Source organism: Hypoxylon fragiforme, assembly GCF_022984875.1.
Source record: "Hypoxylon fragiforme strain CBS 206.31 chromosome Unknown GGS25scaffold_1, whole genome shotgun sequence".
NCBI classification, from domain to species: Eukaryota; Fungi; Ascomycota; class Sordariomycetes; order Xylariales; family Hypoxylaceae; genus Hypoxylon; species Hypoxylon fragiforme.
Genome location: NW_026054756.1, coordinates 817,478 through 834,994, shown reverse-complemented (window position 1 = coordinate 834,994; position 17,517 = coordinate 817,478). Strand labels below are relative to the sequence as shown.

The following is a 17,517-nucleotide window of genomic DNA, read 5'->3' as shown; positions in this document are numbered from 1 at the left end:
CATACGCACTAATAAACCTACATATGTACCTACAACTTGGCTACAAGAAAGTTGGTACTACACATCCATTGGTTCCAAGTCCCAACACCATCTCAACCTCGATTCTATTCAACATTGACCAAAAAAAGAGGTGTTCAAGATTGGACTTGACATCTTCATGTCGCTATGCACCCCCAACAACCGATTCCCCTGTCCCAATGTCCGCCAATAATACTCCCAATGGCAACTCAACAGCCCTATCAGCGCCGAAGACGCCCAATAAGTTGAATAGCGCCTCATCATCTAATCCTACCGTACACGATGCCTCGACTCTTTCCGATGTTCGCGCCACCCTGGCCGCCTTACACCTTCGCGAAAGCTCCATAACCGATCGCCTCAATGCGCTTCTCTCATCGCAGGCTGATCTATCCCGTGAGCTAGGCCGACTTGATCTACTTCGCGCAAACCTCGGCTCACAAGTCATCGCAACAAGAACCATCAGCAATGGGATGCTCTCCTCAGCCGCCGATACCGCCGGGCGGCTTTCGAGCCGAGTCAAAGAGCTCGACTTAGAAAAGGATAGGGTGCAGCAAACATTAAAAGTGGTTGAACAGGTTGCAGAACTCAAAGCTTGTGTCCATGGAGTTGTGGGTAGCATGGGTGCGCCGCAAGATTGGGAAGCAGCCGCAGGCTACATATCCCGCGCGAGCAAGGTGCCTGAGTCCATCATACGCGGTGGTTTCGCTGCTTCCATGGTTCCGAGCGTCGAGGTGCCGGATGCCCCATGGGTGACGCTCGAGAATGCAAAAGAAAGTTTATGTGGTCTGTTTCTACGAGAATTTGAAAAGGCAGCCAAAGAAGGTGATGGCGCCAAGGTCACAAGGTTCTTTAAGCTTTTCCCTCTCATAGGAAGAGGTGATGTTGGATTAGACGTATATGGGCGATATGTATGTCAGGGCGTAGCTGGCACCGCTAGGTCAACCCTAAGAGCAACACCAGGGGACACGGGGAAGAGAGATGGGTTCTTTTATGCCAATGCGCTTACGAAGCTATTTGAACATATCGCCCAGATTGTGGAGAATCATGGTGGGCTCGTAGAGAGGCATTACGGTGAAGGAAAGATGGTCAAAGTCATTGAACGACTCCAGATGGAAGCTGATGTACAAGGTGGCATTATCCTGGACTCGTGGAGCGACGAAAGAAACGTTGACCGGAAACTCACTGATGTAAAAAGCTATCCCTTTTCCTTCCTCGTCCAAAGCTTCTTGCCGCCACAAAGGACGCTCGCAGGCACACCGCGAGTAAACTCACCAGCACAAGGCAGTGGGACAAATGCACGAAACAGTGAGGATGAGGGTGTGGATATGAAAGAAGTAGATGGCTTACTGAGCGAAATCTCTGTCATGCTGGGTCGATGGTCACTGTATTCACGATTTCTTGCTGGGAAATGCAAAGTGAGCATTCCCCCTATCCAAGTCTTCTTTTATTGGCAACTAAACTCTACTAGGACCCAAATGCCCCTGATGATGCTCCCCTATCATTGCCAGATGTTGTTATGAAGTCCAACCTCAATCGAAAGGTTTCAGGGAAGCTCACAACACCTTATAATTCCTTAGCATTATTCTTTTTCAGGAGGTCTGTTGAAAAGGCATTTCAACTGGATGAATCTCCTACCGGCCTCTCCTTAAACCCCAACCATCCTATCGATGGAAATGCCCCTTACATTATCTCGGCTGTTGATGATGTGATGTACATCGTCAGTACTATCATACAAAAAGCCATGTCGACATTACAACGCGAAATAACTGCGTCTGTCATTCCTGATGTGGGGAGAGTATTAGGGTCAGATTTTATCGGAATGATACAGCGAAGGTTGCGAGATGAATCATATCCGCAACCTACCGTGCATGGAGGTCTTCCACCGGAAAACAAGATTATATCATTCATCGTACTCACGAATAGTCTCGACGTCGCAAAAGATTATCTAGCTCGTATCATCACTTCACAGCTAGGTGATTCGGCCGATGGATCAAATGGAACATCTCACCATCACCCCCTGGCCACATCCTACCCATTCGAGCACGACGTCACATTCGTAATTTCAGCGCTTAATTCGTTAAATTCGACTTTCTCTATTAAGGCCAGTGAACTGATATCGAACGCGCTAAGAGTTCTCTTTACCAATGTCGTAAAGCAAAGGCTAAAGCCGGTGCTCGTTGATGCCTTCCGAGATGCGGACTATTGGCGTTCTGAAGAGGAGCTGGCAGAGATTGCGCGCCAGAACGATGAAGACGAAGATGAAATAATCGATCGCGTTCAGCGGAGGTTTGAACATGGTTGGGATGCGTTAATGAAGCCTATTGGGCGGCTGATGACGCCGAGGACATTCACGGCTCTCATAGATCTTACAGCCTCGGATCTTTCCAAGACGCTAGAGAAAAGGGTGTGGAGTTATGGTGGGAAAACGAGTGCATACGGCGCAATACGCATGGACCGAGACTTTTCGGGAATAGTCAGCACCGTTGCCAGAGGTAACTACTCTGTAAGGGAGCTGTTTGCGAAGGTGACACAGATACTCATGGTGGCCAATATGGAGGAAGAGGAGTGGGAGGAACTGAGTAGTGAGGAAGGCGAGGACAGTATTCAATGGGTACTCAACGAAGATGAGAGGCGGAGAGCTAGGAATCTTGTCAAATCATGAGGGACAAAGACAGATGCTCAATGTCAATGATGTCTTAGATCTGTGGTATATAGCAAGTGTAGGATTTGCTCCCAGTCTATGGAAGTCATGGTGGAAGACATGTTATGACCCTTCTACTATAGCATGAGAGAGAGGTTCTTGATGAGTGAGCGAGTGAGTGTTTGATGAATAAAAATAAGATCCTACAAGATTGGGAGAAACGTTTTTGAATGTCTAGCACGTAGTACTGCTCTTTAAGCCATAGAATCATGAAAAGGGGAGTAGAAGAATGCATATATCCGAGTCTTGTATATTATCATATATGTATTTATAGCGGCGTTAAGCTTTGGACAATCAATTAGTTATTGATACGGTATGCTATCGATAAGAAAGTACCGTACCGCCTTCTCTTTGATCGACATAAATTGATTGAAACCACTAGGTTAACTAGTTACCAACATTGAACATTAAACATTAATGAACATTAATCATTGAACCTGACAGCATACAACTACAACTACATAGCTACACTTCATGTCTAGATTTCTCAACTTCCATTGAAGCTAAATCCAACTCCACATCTTTCAATCGTAGCAATCATCCATATTCAACACACATACCTTTGTCATAACACCACCATGGCGACCCAAAACTTCGGTCTCCTAGACGAGCGGGACGAAAACGAGCTACACAAAACCCGCCTTCTCAACGTCGAAGAGAAGCCATTCAAGCGCATCACCAAACGCCTCGTCGCACCTGGCGCCTTTACAAACCCCAGCAAGCTCCCCACACCACCACCAGATAGCAGTAATGAACAAGAGGCCGCCGCCGCCGCCACGTCAGCGACCGACATCAACGCGCTAAAAGAGGATATCATCCTCGACTTCGAAGCCTTCGACGCGCAAATGCTGCGCCTCCAACTCCTCAGCACCGCTAACACGAAGGAGCGGGAGCGGTACGCGGCCGAGCGCGTGCGAATCTTAAAAACCATGGAAGAAGTGCGAGACGGCAACGGGGCGCTGCGGACGCGGCTGGACGAGGCGCGCGCGACGCTGGAGGTGCGGCGGCAGTTCGACGTGCTGGCCAACGCGATCACTAACAGCCGCATGCTGCGCCCCCGCGACGAGCAGGCGGCCAGCCTCGCGAAGCTCGCCGAGGAGTGCGAGGACCTACACCGCGAAAGCGAGACGTACGGCGCCACGTGGCGCGACCGCCGCGAGCAGTTTGGGCGTCTTGTTGATGAGGGAAAACGCCTCCGCGCTCTTATTCGGGACGAGAAGGAGGAGGTCGAGCGGCGAGAGGGCATGGACTCGGATGCGGAGGACGGCGAGGCGGGCAATACCCCTGGTAAAGGCGGGCTCGTCAGCGGCAACGCGACGCCCAGAGCCGAGAGCGGCGTCGTGTCGTCTAAGAGCGACAGCGGCGGCGGCAACAACGCGGATAGTCCTGGCGGCGGAGCAGCATCCGCTACTACTCCAGCAGCAGCGGCGGCGGTGGAAGGCGGTGGTGGTGGTGGTCTGAAGCCGAGACTCGGCTCGATAGGCAGCAGCTTTTCGCGATCCGGAAGCCAGGCACCGAGTCTGCGGGCAGGCAGCCAGCAGCCGAAAGATGACGACGATGAGCTGGAGGAGGGCGAGGATGTAGAGATGGCGGATACACCGATGGCGGAGGCGTCGCAGGATACGCCGCAGATCACGGTGGAGGCGCCGGGGGACATGGATACTACGTGAAGAGGAATGCTACGAAAAGGATGGGAGGGTTTATCGAAGGAGAAGAATAACATGGGAGAATTAGCAAGGAGAGTCCATCGTTGTTGAGCATTACCTAGGTATTTATAGGTTTGCTCGGGGCCAGATCTGTCTCCTCGGTCTACGAGTCTAATAGCAGCAGCTCATCGAGCATTGTTAGGGAGAGGCAGTGGGAGATGGAAATTATACCCAGCAGAGCAGAGCAGAACAGACTATTACTTTGCTACATTAATAAAAATCTCGCATAGTCCATTGTCCACATTAATCTATTAGGTACACAAGTAGGGTTTCACCTAATGTGAGTGAGTGTGTGGATGGGTGGATGGGTGTTCCAGCCCTCTCTTTCGAAATAAAAAAGTGGTATCATTTGCATTGTGTTGGTATGTACGTAGGTAGTAAGTGATTAGTTCCTTCTTTAGGTACACTCTTCATTCCGCAATCCTCCTCCTAGCCCCTGTCCATCATACCTCACTGAGGTCTGGTACTCTCTCCAATTGCATCGTATTGATCTTCGGTCACGCTGCCGCGGGCGGCTCCTCGAGCCCCTTGCCCAGCTCAAGCGCTTCCGAAGCCTTCTTGAGCTCGTCGGCGGGCCCGCTCTCGCTCTCGGCCGTGGCGATCTGTTCCTCGAGGCGCTCGACGGCTTCGGCGATGCGGGTGTGCAGGGGGGCGAAGACGCCGCGGGTTTCTTGCATGGCTTGGCGCTGTGTGGTTTGGGGGGTTAGTTTTGTTTCTTGGTTGTAGATAGGTAGGGAGGGACATACCTCTTGCTTCAAGACAAACTCGGCGTTCTGGTCGGTGCTGCTCTGGAGGTCCTTCTCGAGCTTCTGTACGCGCTCCGACTGCTGCGCGAGTTCCTTGCGGTAGTACTTTTCCTCCTTGACAAGCCGTTGGACGGCTTGCGTCGTGATCATGAGGGGGGATGGGGCGGGCATTGTCGTTGTTGTGTGGTGGATATTAGTGTTGTGTGTATGCGTGACTTGTTATTTTCTTAGGAATTGACGAGTTTGTAGGAGTGAGAGTGAAGATTTTGGTCAGTAAGAAGTTTCGTAAATAAATGGAAAGGGTACTACGTAGGAAGGCAGCAGTTCAAGTTCTAAATTAGGGAATATGTTTTGGTGGGGTTGGCGGGGTATCGTTATGGTTATACAAGGAGAAACGGTATGCAAGTAAACGAGGATGAATTCATACTAGGTACAGTTGAATACATGGTAGACTTTACGCTTACATCTTGTGAATAATAAATCTGTTATTAAATTCTACATAATACTGCATGCTATCGGAGCTGTCTGAGTAGAGACTATGTATACCTAGTACACTATCTAAATAGGTACCTTGTGTAGTGTTTTACTGCTCACCACATGCAGCCTTACGAGAACTATGTAAGAACAATGAACTGACAGGCACTTCAAGGTTATGCACCTACCTCAGGTATGCATGTAGATAAGAGCTGTGGCCGTGCAGACGGCATCTTATCGTTCCAGCGTACTGGATACGTACCGAGGCAAGTTAGTTAATGGTCAATCATAAATCGCGTCATACCATCCCATCTTTTTTTTCTGATTACCAATCGCTAAATTCCCAAATCTTCCCAAGATCATCTTGCGACAAAAAAACACCTAACAGCCATCAACCGCACCTTTGACCCTCTCAGCACATCCTCACCTAAGCGCAATGGCGTCGCGAGGTTTCTTTAACTTTCGTAAGATACCAAGTGTCCTTTAAACTGTGCGCCAGTTAGTCTTCGTCGCTAATGTTCCGCAGCTTTCTTCTGGAAGTCTGAGGACAAGCCGGCCGCGAGCCCCGAAGCCAACACTGTTGCAGCTTCTAAGCCCAAGGTTCGTCTTGAATCATACATCTTACGAATTCCTGATAAGTTCCTCCGCTAACCTGTGAATGGGAGAAGCCATGCTGTGTCTGCAAGGACGAAAAATCCAAACGCGATGAGTGTATGCTCTTCTCCAAGGCCGATGATCCCGCGGGCGATTGCCAGAGCACTATCGATCAGTACCGAACCTGTATGGCCGGATTCGGCTTCAAAGTATAAAGACACAAATAATTTTTGATTGAGAAATGGCTCTACGGTCATTCTCGGAAAAGTCGTTGTACATACGAAGCCGATCGAATTGCGGCAAACCGGCGTTTCAGGCTGCAGTTAGGGATACACACTTTGAGACAGGTTGAGCATTTACGGGGGGCGTTCAACGGAACCAATTTACACAAATCCACTCTTCGGTGAAATTTATCGGTCGGTCGGTTTAACTTATAAGAACTGCAGACCATGAGACGATCGTAGTCGTAAAGGGCAGAAGTCTTTGGTGCAGGTATATTAGAAGCAGGTTGACAAATGGTAGAGAAGTAGACCCAACGGATATTTGTTGCTCGCCAGGATGAATAGCCTGGACACATATACCAGGAGTGCCGCCGCTTAATCAATGCAGTCAACAAACCATCTGCGAGATTTCGGGAATAGCCTACATACCTAATAGATGGTACTGTAAGGCGGCCAATCAGCCATGTTGTCTTTTCAGCTTCACTTAACATCATACCTCCCCTGGGCTAGGCATGGATCAAACTGATGTTGGGAGATGCTCAAGGTCTTGAAGAGCGTCCTCGATAACACCTGGGATGTCTACCTTGGTGGCTAGCAAATTCGATTGGACATCCACTTAGAATACCCAATTGAACCGTTGAAGGTAGAGCTTTTTAGAATAGTACCTTTACACATTCTTAAAAATACAATCATATCCCCAACAAGCACAGTCTTTTAATATTTGATGATGGGAATAATAACGACGGATCTACATCAATATCCTAGCGATATTGATCATAGCAGGTTCCTTACGTTTATTGAGGAGAGGGAAGGCTCGTAGTTAAGTTGAACTGGGCTGGGTGGCTTAACTTGGGTTGTAAGGCTATGTAGTATGCATAGATTTGGAAGTATTTGCAGTATCAATGATCGATGATCGATGATCAATGATCAATGATATTGCGCATACAGTACATAATACAGGTGGGAAGGTTAGAAGCTGATGGGTACACGAACAACCAGTGACATTGAAAAAGAACATTGAACCCCCACAATACACCAATGTTAGCTTCCGCTAATGTTGCCCCCTACCGCCTCACAACATGGGGCCCCCCGGTAAATTACCAACGGAGCATTTAGCCGCATTTAGGCTAAATGTCTTCAATGTCCCTCTTTCCACTTCCTCCCTCCTGAATACTTCCTCAATTTACCCACCAACCTCCAAGTCTAGATTCTAGATTAATACTCGGGTAGCTGAAGACGTTCAGTTGAGTAACTATGACTAGATACGTAATCTAGCTAGGTAATTCTGCAACAGTTTACGTACATATGTTGTACGCAGGATGTAGGTTCGATATCTCGTCCGATAGCTACCATGGAATTCTCGCTTGAGATGTTCCTACATACATACGCATTACACAATAAATTGTTAGTGAGGACCGCTAGCAGCTTATTCAAGGTTAGTCCACCTATGAACTTTTACGATAACTCTTCTCATATCTTGTGATAGCGGACCGAAAGCCTATTCCTTCCAAAGTCTGGGGAACCCGCAATCGTCTTCTCCAGGAATTGATCACCTAAGAACAGGTATTTCCCCAGATCTATGCCCGACTAAAAAAGACTAGTAACTATTAGCTGATTATGATCATGACGATCAGCGACTTGCTAAGACATTACCTGTCAGGCGTCTATCTGCCATGTACGTACCTACATATGTACAAACCTACCTAACCTACATATGTAGGTATGTAGCACTCAGGAAGGCAGTTCAGCGTTTTATCGCTTTGATCGCTTCCCACCTACAGTACATACCCAGGCATTTAAAATTAGCGCACCGAGATACGGTAGGCAGTAGGCCACAACCCTTGAACCCAGTCGCCTACATCGTAGGTAACTAGCTAACAAGCAAAGGCTTCGTTCGACGTTTTTGTTCGCTATTTCGGTGCAATTTAATGGCGATAGTACCAGCAGCACGACTCTACTACCTGCTAATAGGTAGATAGTGGGTTAGTTAAAATCGACTTGATGCCTTACAAGTTTCGACCAAGACTTCACGATTCCCCAACTGGGATAATAGGCCATTATAGATTAAAATGGTCTATGGCCATGTGGTTTACTAGGAACGCTAGTTACCACAGCTAAAATCTCGCATTGAAGCCTCATCAGGAATCACCGAGGTCCTTTGCTGAATTCACTTTTTTTCGATTACCCGGCTTTGCGGCACGTTACCCCGAAACAAGACGTCCCCGGAGCTGCTGAGCTGCTAATCACTGGCAACTGCTGACTGCTGACTCTGTATTCCCTGATGCAGGTCCTGGTCGATTTAGAATCCTCCTTCCTGGCGCCATCGTATGTCGTACGTGTGTACAATACTTTACTATTACTATACTGACAGTTGTAAGCCTCTCCAAACCTCCAACCTAGGGTAGTCTCTGGAAGCTTGGTTCGTTAATAATCTACCCGATAGGGCATGTCGTAAGCTTCTCCTCTAAAGATCGAAGGAGGCAAATGCCAAGCATGAATTAAATTAATGCTCCCACCACCGCCGTAGAGCAGTACGGGTCAGATATAGCACCAACCCAACAATATGAAATTGTTTTCAATGAAAGGACCGCAAAGCCCTGAAGCTCTGAATAATGGATTCTCCTGATGCTGAAGAGTTTTCAGCTATAATTGTTTTTACTGGCCGGACACTATGGCACATGAACATAGTACGCATTGGGTAACAACTTCACTTGCTTCGCTGCACTGCAACATCTGTCTTGCCATCTCAACGGCAAATCAATATATCTGGACCAGCTCTGGTTAACTAGTAGGTTTCATTATCGGTAGAAGGTAAAGCTCAACGATTCCCATCTCATCGACAAGGGACTCGATCCCTGACAGTGTATTATCCTACAACCATTCTGACGTGCATAAATCTATATCTGATTACTTCTGCCTAATACAGAAGTCAAGGTAGCGTATTCTAGGCCGTCACCGACGCCACGGAACCTTTCAGTCTCAGCACAGGTAGTCGTGTAGACTTGCGGAATTCGGAACACATGTTGTAGATGAATGTGTAGGAAGGTCAATTTGGCAAAGGGCATGGGTAGGTAAGCACCTAGGTAGGTACCTATCTAGGTGTTGATGTTGGTAGTTGTCTTGAAACAAAGTTATCGTGCCCTACTACGATATTGTCGTCGATATAATATACACCACCAACAAGCCAATGGGAATGGAGTATGCGGCTTGGCCTAGTTTGGCCCAACTTACTTACACAACTCAAGCATTCAGGTTTTTTTTCTTCTCGTCTCGCGGTGGGATCATGGCCAGGACATCGGTGTTACTGACCGAGTATTTCTCCGCAAATTGAATACCTCCAACCAAGAGCAACTCGCATCCACTGCTTGCGAGACGACCCATCGCACGGCAGCTGGTGCTGTTTGTACTATGTATAGCTAGGACGGACATTTATGGTTCTGGAATAGTTCCAGCACGCATGGTTCCAAGTCAACCTGATTGAGTCACCATGTAAAATAACGACATGGTAGGCCGGTCGATAGCCCGGCGATGGCAACCCTCCTGCAGACTTACCCCGGGCACGGTAGAAGATCTACTACTACCATAACGACATGTAACACATGGGCAACGAGTTCATGGCGAAGAATATCTAGGTAAGTATCCATTCTATATAGATGCATGCGTGGTTACCGAGTCCTATTCAACAAGAAGATGTACCGAACTTGAACATACTAAACGGGATGTTAACCTAATAAAGCAAGTGGCGTTTACACAGGTACCTTTAGCTTACCAACTCGGCCTGAGCAGTGAGCCCAAGATCGCTGGTTCTCGGCGTACCTAGGTAGTTTTTTTCTATTCAGATCATTAACCGAAGTGCATTTTCTTCAGGGCCCGAATTTCTAAAAGGTGACAAGGACTAGCCCTAGCTCCATGTCCCCTACCCTTGTCACCCTAACCCCCCGGGCAGCTTTTGTCGAATTCCCCATGGCACCACGGGGGAGACTAGGGGGGTGGGCACTGGGCACTGGGGTTGATGGGGTACGGAGGACCCGCATACGCGCCCCCATTTGCGACGGTGAACATCTCATGGATGTATGTACAGTACCATGAGAAGGATACCCATCTAGATCTCGCGTCCTGGCAGCGAGATGACTACGGCCTGGGCTTAGGGGCGACAAGTTCAAGGGAATCTTCCTCTACCGGTCCGCTCGTCCGCCATGTCCCCCCCATATACCTATGTAAACATATATCTGGGGGTATGTCCCTTCGATTCCCATTTTGCGCTTCCTCTGTAGATTCTCATATCCCTATTTTCCTGACCTCAGCGACCAGGCTACTACTCAGTAGACCTTACCGGAGGACCGATACGTCTCTCTCTAGGTCTAGCACCCCGATATAGGCACCGTTACCAATACTCGTGTAGTCTATAGTTGCGAGACATTGTCACAATGGCGATCGGTAATATCACAAACAAGACGCCTCACAAGGAGGATATCGTGCATGCGCAAGAGGAGGCACCAAGCTTCGAAAAGGTCGATTGGAAGAGGGATCCCGGTCTACGAAAGCTATATGCTTGCTGCCTTGTGCTCTGCGTCGCTTCGGCTACCACTGGTTACGATGGGTATGAGCGAGATTCAGCGCTTTTTTCTACGATGAGATGGATTAGGTATGCTAACGGGTGGACGCTACAGCATGTTCTTCAATTCGGTGCAGGTGTTCGACACATGGAGAGCCTTCTTCAACAACCCTCAGGGTTCTCAGCTCGGCTTACTCGCAGCTCTCTACCAGATTGGTAGCATTGCATCAATTCCTCTGGTGTAAGTGTCTAATTGGGCAAACGGTTATGAGGTATAGGACTAACACACACACCAACAGTCCCATGTTGGCCGATAACTTTGGCCGGAAATTGCCAATCATTGTTGGCTGCGTTATCATGATCGTTGGTGCCATCATCCAAGGTGTTGCGCAAAATATCAATTCCTTCATGGGCGGCCGGGTTATGATGGGATTTGGAAACAGCTTGGCCCAGGTCGCTTCTCCCATGTTACTCGCTGAAATTGCTCACCCCCAACACCGTGGCCGAGTCACGGCTGTATACAACTCCCTGTGGAATGCCGGCGCTATTAGTATGTCCTTTTAACATGCAGAAATCTGCAACTGAAGAAGAAGAAAAGGCTAACTGCGTGGTAGTCGTTACATGGCTTTCCTTCGGGACGAACTACATCCAAAATGACTGGTCATGGCGTATCCCCGCCATACTCCAAGCCCTACCGTCCGTCATCCAGATCATCTTCATCTGGTGGGTGCCCGAGTCGCCCCGATTCCTCATGGCCCAGGACAAGCACGACAAGGCGCTCAAGATGCTCGCCAAGTACCACGCCAACGGCAACGACCAGCACCCGACCGTCCAGTTCGAGTACCGCGAGATCAAGGAGACCATCCGGCTCGAGATGGAAACCAAGACTAACAGCAGCTACATCGACTTCTTCAAGACGAAGGGAAACCGGTACCGGTTGGCTGTCCTCCTGTCCCTCGGTCTCTTCTCGCAGTGGTCTGGAAACGCCATCATTTCCAACTTCTCCAGCACGCTGTATGACCAGGCTGGTGTAAAGGACTCTAACTCCAAGTTCGGTGTAAGTTTCCTCCGGCCCCCACATCACACTCCCCGAGCTGTCCCCCTTTTTCAAGTATCTAACTTGTATATTTTACTATTAGCTTTCAGGAGGCCAGAATATATTAGCCCTTATCGTCTCTGTCTCCATGGCCACGCTCGTCGACCGCTGGGGCCGACGGCCGATGTTCCTGACGTCCACGGCGGGCATGTTCGGCGTATTCGTCTTCTGGACGCTGTGCTCGGGCCTCTACGGGGAGCACCGCTCCCCAGGGGCCAACTACGCGATGGTGTTCTTCATCTGGCTATTCGGCTTCTTCTACTCGATCTCGTGGTCCGGCTTACTGATCGGCTACGCGATCGAGATCCTGCCGTACAAGCTGCGGGCGAAGGGGCTCATGATCCTGAACATCATGGTGCAGGCGGCGCTGTGCCTCAACGTGTACGCCAACCCGGTCGCCTTCGAGGCCTTCGGCGAGGACCACTCCTGGAAGCTGTACCTCATCTACACGTGCTGGATCTTCTGCGAGCTCGCGTTCGTCTACTTCATGTATGTCGAGACGAAGGGGCCGACGCTGGAGGAGCTGGCCAAGGTCATTGATGGCGATGAGGCGGCGGTCGCGCACCTCAATTTCGAGCAGGTCGAGAAGGAGGTCGCGATTGAGACGCACGATGTTGCGCATAAGGCGTAGGGGAGGGAATGAAGAGTGGGTATATATATAGGTACCTATATATATATGTGTGTGGAGGTAGCTCCTTTACATTTTCCAGCGAATGTTTCAGGTCCTTGATTTGATGATTGTTACTTTTACCTACTGTTGTTACTACTATTGTTGTTGCCATCGTCATCGCGAGACGCGCTACCTGCATGCTCAATACCCTCTCTTACACGGAATTGTTTTTTTTTTTTTGCATGCATGCATGTCGCTCTCCTCTCTGGTCATTAGGGACTGGTTTTGGGGGGGGGGGGAATTTATGATGGGCATATGGGGTCTACTATATAGTTAGGTACACAAGCAGACATCTGACGGCTCGTATGGCGTTGGGTGTGTTGGTTTCAAAATAGGAAGCTGAAATGCAATAACGCTATCATTGTATTATTGTTTCTTACCTGCGTGGATACCTAGCACATAAGGGGCTGGGTGTTCAAGCCATTGATACGAAAAGAAACTCTCCTTAACTCTACTTATGAGTGGTGTGCATTGGAATCTTCCATGGCATGTTAAGATAGGGGGGAATAGGAGGTAAGAGATGAACCCACAAATTCTCGTACGGTGTGGCAATTGGCCGGTTTTTTTTTTCAGCTAGCCCTGGAGCTGAACTCTCTCTCCTTTGCAACCATCAAGCGATCACTTCATGCTCAATAATTAGCGATTAATCCAACGGACATTTCAAGTCGGCCTCGGAATCCACATCCATCAAGAGGGCTTTTCATTACATTTTCCACGGCTGCTATTCTGTTCAATTCGCTTCAACCCTTACCTTCCCTACTTAGTTACCTAGGTTAGGTACCTACATAACAACTTATATGTGGATGCGTATAAGTCCAACCTGCACTCAAGTCACGACTTCTACCTAAAGCTGAGGTCAAAGTTATCAAGGGGAGAAGGGGAAAGAAAGGGGAGGGAGGAACGGAGAAATTATAAAGCAATGGAATCCTTCTCGCTCGCTGCGCAGCATGGAGGCGCCATCAACCATGTGCACACGATCCGCCTGGACCCGTCGACGGCGGCGGCGGTGCGGGAGCTGCGCATCTTGGTGACGGTGGTAGTTGCGGGATGGGTTGCGGTGCAAGGGCTGAGGGCGTGGCGTGGGAGTAGGTGATTTAATACATAGTTGTGGCATTACTTCAAGAAGGCGGGACTATGTATAAAGCCGTATGTATGAATCAACCGAGGTATTTATATTCTTATACAAGTTAAAAACTCAATTGAATTGAGACCTCGGCACTTTTAATCTTTCTCTTCATTTACTCTTACCAATAGCTGCTGTACCTAGGTCATTCAACCCTGAGTTCTAGTAAATACACACAGCAAAAATGCGTTTGTCAGGCTTACAGAAAGATGTCTTGTCCTTTTATCGGAGCTGTCTCCGCGAAAGCCGTAAAAAGCCGCCGGTTCGTTGTGTTCCCTCACCTTTGCTCTTTAATCGTTGAAGCTGACCAGTGACGATAGGCGACGCGGCCACATTTTGAAAAGTTTATTCGGTAGGTGATCAATGGTCTTTTAGACTTTCACTGCCATGAAACATATCATCAGTGCCAATGAACTAATTCTAACATATCACCAACCCAGATATGAGTTTCATAAGAGCATCAACTTCGATAAAAGAGATTTTGCTGCCATCGAGTTCTTACTACGCAAGGGACGACGCCAGCTTGATATATATTCATCGCCTGATATTAAAGATATACAAATACCAGATCAGTGATTGTCAATTATAGCACGATCAACCTAACTACCCATATATCTAAAGCCTATATAAGTAGCAGTCGCAGCTACGTCTTTCATCAGCCATCAGCCATCAGCCATGATTTAAGGAAAAGGAAACTGCTCTATGATGTAAAATGAGTAAAAGCCAAACCAACTTCTAGCTCTCATTCTAGATTTCCTAGTCTAGAGAAATGGCGACCAACTAAACTACCCAGCTTTGATTTTATAACCAAGGACGATGTTGGGAAAGACCCCAAGCCTACTTACATGTCGGCATTTAGAAATCTACCAGTTCAGCATTCTACCAACCAGTACCTACAGCTTTTCCACAGCATAACTTTTTTTCCTCTGGATTTTTGGGAATCCTTTTGGAAACCAGACGATGCCTAAACTCAGTTTTCCCTAGAAGGGGAGTCCAAATCGTCGACCGAAAATCACGTATCCCATATCTACGACTTCGTATAAGCAGCTTTCACAACGAGCTGCCGAGGAAGTCTTTCGCACTGCGTTGCCAGAGCCCCTGATTGTAGAACGGCAGCGGCAGCGGCAGCGACAACAACAACGCCGAATAAGCCGTTCCAAAAATGGCATCCATGTTAGCAGGCGCCTTCCGTCAAGAGGAAATGAAGGATCTTGCCACGGCAGTAGGCCATATTCTCTTATGCAAGTTTCCGAGTTTACAGAAGATCATCCATTTTGGGGGACCTTACGGCAGTCCCAAATCCCCGACACCAAACCCGAGACGATTGACATCGCCGATAATAGACACCCGTATGAGAATGGTACTCCTATGGAATTTATTGATAATGGACCACTCCCAAATCCAATAGGTAGCCATGCCTGCCAGACAGATAGGGGTCGGCGACAAAAAGGGTTGAACATCGCGGGGCAAAATCGAGAGTATAACCGAGAAAAGCGGTTTGGTCTTGCAGATCCTGTCGTTTGGGATGCGATCAATAGATCGCTCGGCCAACAACGACGACTGTCTTCTTTGATCATACCAGAAGATACCGCAGTACACCATCCTTTAGAGTCAGATATACCATCTCGCACCCCGAGCCAGCGCAAAGCCTTGAATAAATTCACGAGGCAACTGGAAAAGTATGCGGATGTTGCTGGAGTAGCTAGTAAGCTTCCAGTTATGACACCCACTGAATCGGAATCTAAGGTATCGTATCATACTGTTCAGCCATTGGTACCATATCAGGACGAGTTTCAAGCTGCTGGCCTTGCAGTAACATCTGCAGAGCAAGGTCGAATGGTGCCGATGCAAATGCATAATGAATTTGATGGGCAAGGCGATATTGTTGATAATCGGTCGTGCTCAAGCTCTGGAACATTTATTGAGTTTACCACAGACAAGAATCTCGTGGAGGAACTACCGAGATCCCAATCGAAGTCAAAGAAGAAGTCAACATCCAAGGGGAAGAGAGGGATCTTCCCGTGGCTGAGGAGGAAGAAATCGCCAGCTACAGAACCCCGTAGTAGTCGAATTATGTCACAGCAGGCATGGCAGGCGAGGAGGGATAATCGCACTCAAAGTCGGCCCAAGAATAATGATTCGCAAAAAATAACTGGTCTTCGTCACTCCCGCACTCCTCGAGTCCGACCGTCTCAGGTACCTGAGATCAGTCCACCTGTTTTACGGCCCCGGAACCCAATAAGACCACCTCCCAGTTTTGTTACTCCCAAAAGGCCCCCAGTTGCCGCATCTTCATCTGCCGAGATCAAGCAAAGTGATCGTAAACCTTGCTCAGGAGCAACAATTCCACCACGGGGTTCAGGGCCTGAGGCTAAGCAACCGACAGTTCAGACCGGGCTGCGTAAACGAGATACATCTATGGTTCGCCAATTGCGTCCCGAAACCATTGAGGAAGAGAAAGAGTCATTGCCAAGCTACTACTACTTAGATCAGTCGAAAGTTCAGATATACCCGCGACCGAATCAAAGGGATGCATCAATACATACGACCATAGAGAATGAACATCCTCGTGGGACGTCATCACAAAATACTCCATCAACGGTTCCGTCATTACCATACACTGCTCGGTATGCTCTTAGCCGACGCTCATCATTAGAAAGAGCATTAAACGAGGTTTCTTATCAGCTTGAAAGGATGGAACAAGAAGCGGACAAGACGGCCCGTTTATGTAGTCGCCCCCCGACCTTGACAGAGAAGACGAATCAAAAGGAGCAGGACGAAGAAGTACGCCGTTCCAGCCAACAATATGCAGAGGCTGCTCTTCCACGTCGACCCCAGCCAACTGAAGAGGTTATATTTGTAAACCGGAGGATGCCGCCAGTCAAATCTCCCAGGCCGAAACAAAGGCTCAAGTCCTCACCGCCACCGCCTCCACCTCCGCTTAAGCATACTCGGGCTGCTCATATTTTGGTCAAAAGGGATCCGATACCTAACCCTCCGAAAGAAAAGACACTGCCCAAGACGCCTCAAATGTCCCCGGCTGAGAAGGTTATGGGTGATTTGGATGTATTCTTTAACTACGACGATGCAAACATCAACGACCGAGATGTTATCAAGGGGCTTCAAGTAGCTATACACGCAGCAGCGGATAACACGTATGATGCGTGGATACGAGAGAAAACCGGGTTAAGGATCCGACGATTCTTGGCTGATCTGAAGTCGGTGGGCGAGACGGGACAAGAAAACGCAACTGGCAAGCGCGCGTGAGAGGCGCGTGTGGAACCTGGGAGGTTGTAATGCATACGGGATTGTAAGGGTCTGGATTATAGATGGCTTCTCTACCTTGTAGGTACTTTTGGCTTATCGTAGTTGTGACTCTTGGGGCTTGTGTGCTTGAGGGAAAGGTTCAAGTATCACCATTAGTTATGACTAGCATAGCTAATTCTACTCATCTTGGACGGCGTTAGGTTTTCTCCTTCTTCCCTTTTACCTCCTTTTTTTTTTCTGGAGGATGTTGATGCTCAGGTTTTGACGTTGATATATTCCTATCGTATGCAGCTATGTACTGAATCTTTTGCTACACTTCGTAAAGCTATCTGTCTTTCCTATACAC

General features: G+C 48.4%; 7 protein-coding genes across 7 annotated transcripts; 6 read left to right on the top strand and 1 right to left on the bottom strand.

Moving 5' to 3' along the window:
• Window positions 1-197: 197 nt before the first annotated feature.
• Window positions 198-2,680, top strand: GGS25DRAFT_516561 (COG4-domain-containing protein; the record flags this gene model as incomplete). The annotated part of the gene is made up of 2 exons (XM_049263220.1): window positions 198-1,433; window positions 1,487-2,680. The coding sequence occupies 2 exons, from the start codon at window positions 198-200 to the stop codon at window positions 2,678-2,680; spliced, it is 2,430 nt and encodes an 809-aa protein (XP_049121032.1).
• A 439-nt stretch (window positions 2,681-3,119) lies between these two features.
• On the top strand, window positions 3,120-4,668 carry GGS25DRAFT_468480 (Tho complex subunit 7-domain-containing protein). The gene has a single exon (XM_049259072.1). It carries the CDS (start codon window positions 3,298-3,300, stop codon window positions 4,387-4,389), a length of 1,092 nt encoding a protein of 363 aa, XP_049121031.1. The 5' UTR covers window positions 3,120-3,297; the 3' UTR covers window positions 4,390-4,668.
• A 6-nt stretch (window positions 4,669-4,674) lies between these two features.
• On the bottom strand, window positions 4,675-5,446 carry GGS25DRAFT_11079 (tubulin binding cofactor A). Its single transcript, XM_049256040.1, has 2 exons — window positions 5,172-5,446; window positions 4,675-5,111 (listed from the first exon to the last, which is right to left on the bottom strand). The coding sequence occupies exons 1-2, from the start codon at window positions 5,340-5,342 to the stop codon at window positions 4,923-4,925; spliced, it is 360 nt and encodes a 119-aa protein (XP_049121030.1). The 5' UTR covers window positions 5,343-5,446; the 3' UTR covers window positions 4,675-4,922.
• A 635-nt stretch (window positions 5,447-6,081) lies between these two features.
• Window positions 6,082-6,454, top strand: GGS25DRAFT_516558 (cytochrome C oxidase copper chaperone-domain-containing protein; the record flags this gene model as incomplete). The annotated part of the gene is made up of 3 exons (XM_049263219.1): window positions 6,082-6,109; window positions 6,172-6,245; window positions 6,311-6,454. 3 exons carry the CDS (start codon window positions 6,082-6,084, stop codon window positions 6,452-6,454), a joined length of 246 nt encoding a protein of 81 aa, XP_049121029.1.
• Window positions 6,455-10,887: 4,433 nt separating this feature from the next.
• On the top strand, window positions 10,888-12,742 carry GGS25DRAFT_516557 (general substrate transporter; the record flags this gene model as incomplete). The annotated part of the gene is made up of 5 exons (XM_049263218.1): window positions 10,888-11,060; window positions 11,131-11,256; window positions 11,315-11,565; window positions 11,630-12,072; window positions 12,155-12,742. 5 exons carry the CDS (start codon window positions 10,888-10,890, stop codon window positions 12,740-12,742), a joined length of 1,581 nt encoding a protein of 526 aa, XP_049121028.1.
• Window positions 12,743-13,700: 958 nt separating this feature from the next.
• On the top strand, window positions 13,701-14,480 carry GGS25DRAFT_516556 (uncharacterized protein; the record flags this gene model as incomplete). The annotated part of the gene is made up of 4 exons (XM_049263217.1): window positions 13,701-13,866; window positions 14,102-14,166; window positions 14,225-14,256; window positions 14,345-14,480. 4 exons carry the CDS (start codon window positions 13,701-13,703, stop codon window positions 14,478-14,480), a joined length of 399 nt encoding a protein of 132 aa, XP_049121027.1.
• A 332-nt stretch (window positions 14,481-14,812) lies between these two features.
• Window positions 14,813-17,411, top strand: GGS25DRAFT_10961 (uncharacterized protein). The gene is made up of 2 exons (XM_049256033.1): window positions 14,813-17,249; window positions 17,372-17,411. Exon 1 carries the CDS (start codon window positions 15,144-15,146, stop codon window positions 17,169-17,171), a length of 2,028 nt encoding a protein of 675 aa, XP_049121026.1. The 5' UTR covers window positions 14,813-15,143; the 3' UTR covers window positions 17,172-17,249; window positions 17,372-17,411.
• Window positions 17,412-17,517: the final 106 nt, after the last annotated feature.